Here is a 2,065-nt window from a genome sequence, read left to right on the forward strand (position 1 = left end):
AGTGATTTCAAATATGTACCATTAAGTAAGAAATTCAGAAATATGACTGATTCTGAAAGAGCTGAAGCTGCTAAAAAAGACGCAGCATATTCTAAAATTGTTTGTGTTTGTGAAAAGGTTACAGAAGGAGATGTCAATGCTGCTATTGATGAAGGTGCTAGAACTGTAGATGCAATTAAATTAAGAACAAGAGCTGGTATGGGAAGATGCCAAGGTTCATATTGTACTCCAAGAGTCATGGAAATTCTTTCAAAAAGATTGAATATTCCAATGACTGCTGTTGCAAAGAATTATCCAGGATCAGAAATAGCACCATACATTGCTGGTGGAGAAGAAAAGAAACTTACAGAAGAATATCCATCATGGGAAACAATCCCCAAACCACACATTACAAAACCATGTAATGGTGAAACTGTTGAACGAAAAGAATTTGATATTGTAGTAGTTGGAGGTGGACCATCTGGACTTGCAGCAGCCAAAGCAGCACTTGAAACAAAGAAAGATCTTAAGGTTGCTGTTATTGAACGTATGGAAAGAGTAGGAGGAGTTTTATTACAATGCATTCATTCAGGATTTGGACTTGGAAGATATGGAGAAGAATTGACAGGACCAGAATACGCATATAGACTTGGTGAAGAAACAGAAGCTGCAGGAGCAGTACTTATGGTAAATACATATGTTACTGATGTTGAAAATAAAGGAGAAGAATATGTTGTTAAAGCAGTTGTTTATGGAACAGCACCAGTTGAAATTCATGCCAAGAAATGTATCTTTACAGTTGGATGTCGTGAAAGATCAAGATTTGGTATTAAAGTAGCAGGTACTCGATGTGCAGGTGTTATGACAGCCGGACTTGCACAAGCATTAGTTAATTATAAAGGAATTCTTCCAGGAAAGAAAGTTGTAATTCAAGGATCTGGAGATATTGGATTGATTATGGCAAGAAGAATGGCTCTTGAAGGAGCTAAAGTACTTGGAGTATATGAAATTCTTCCAAAAATATCAGGTTTACAAAGAAATGTAGTACAATGTTGTAAAGATTTTAATATTCCAATTCATTTGTCAGAGGTTGTTACTAGAATTAATGGATATCCACGTATTACTTCAGTGATAATGACAAAATGTGATCCAAAGACACTTGCACCAATTGCAGGAACAGAATATGAAATTGAATGTGATTGTCTCTTATTATCTGTTGGACTTATTCCACAGCCAGATTTAACTCAACAAGCTGGACATAATGTACAATTAAATCCAAGAACTAGAGGACCAATTGTAGATGGATTTAGATGTGTTGAAAAAGGAATTTATGCAGCTGGTAATCAATTACATGTACATGACCTTGCAGATGAAGCATCCAATGAAGGAGCTATTGCAGGAGAAGCTGCAGCACTTTCATTAGGAGGAGAAAAAGAAGCAATTAAAGTTATTCCAGCACCAGAACTTCTTTATTGTGTACCAGAAAGAGTAGTTATTAGTGATAAGAAACAAAAATTATCATTTAGATTTAGACAAGACTTTGGAAGTGCACATGTTATAGCAAAAGTAGGAGAAACTATTATTGGAGAAGAAGAAATTGAACATGCTATTCCAGCAGAAATGGGACATGTTTGGGTAATTCCTAAAGATTGTCAAATTGGACAAGAAGTTACACTTACAGTTATTCCTAAAGCACATGAAGAAGTAACAGAACAAAAAGAAGGAGAAATAGTAAAACATATGAATTGTATTGTATGTCCAAGAGGATGCTTAATTGAAGTTAAGATTGATGCTAAATCAAATGAAATTACATCAATTAAAGGAAATTCATGTCCAAGAGGAGCTGCTTATGTTAGACAAGAACATATAGAACCATTTAGAGTATTTTCAACAACTCTTCCAGTAGAAGGAGGAAATTTGATGAGAGTACCAGTTAAATTAACCAAACCAGTACCACGATCAAAGATATTTGAAGTAATGGAAATTATTCATAAACAATCACCAATTAAAGCACCAATCAATAAAGGAAAAGTGTTGGTAAAAATACCAAAAATGACAGATATTGTTGCATGTTATCCAGTTGTTG

At 34.6% G+C, this 2,065-nt stretch overlaps 1 protein-coding gene across 1 annotated transcript; it reads left to right on the forward strand.

Annotated features, from left to right (window-relative positions):
* Nucleotides 1-42: 42 nt before the first annotated feature.
* On the forward strand, nucleotides 43-1,885 carry ENU1_007630 (NAD(FAD)-dependent dehydrogenase, putative; the record flags this gene model as incomplete). The annotated part of the gene is made up of 2 exons (XM_008856583.1): nucleotides 43-1,731; nucleotides 1,850-1,885. 2 exons carry the CDS (start codon nucleotides 43-45, stop codon nucleotides 1,883-1,885), a joined length of 1,725 nt encoding a protein of 574 aa, XP_008854805.1.
* Nucleotides 1,886-2,065: the final 180 nt, after the last annotated feature.

This window comes from Entamoeba nuttalli, assembly GCF_000257125.1.
Source record: "Entamoeba nuttalli P19 unplaced genomic scaffold asmbl_2062, whole genome shotgun sequence".
NCBI lineage: Eukaryota > Evosea > Mastigamoebida > Endamoebidae > Entamoeba > Entamoeba nuttalli.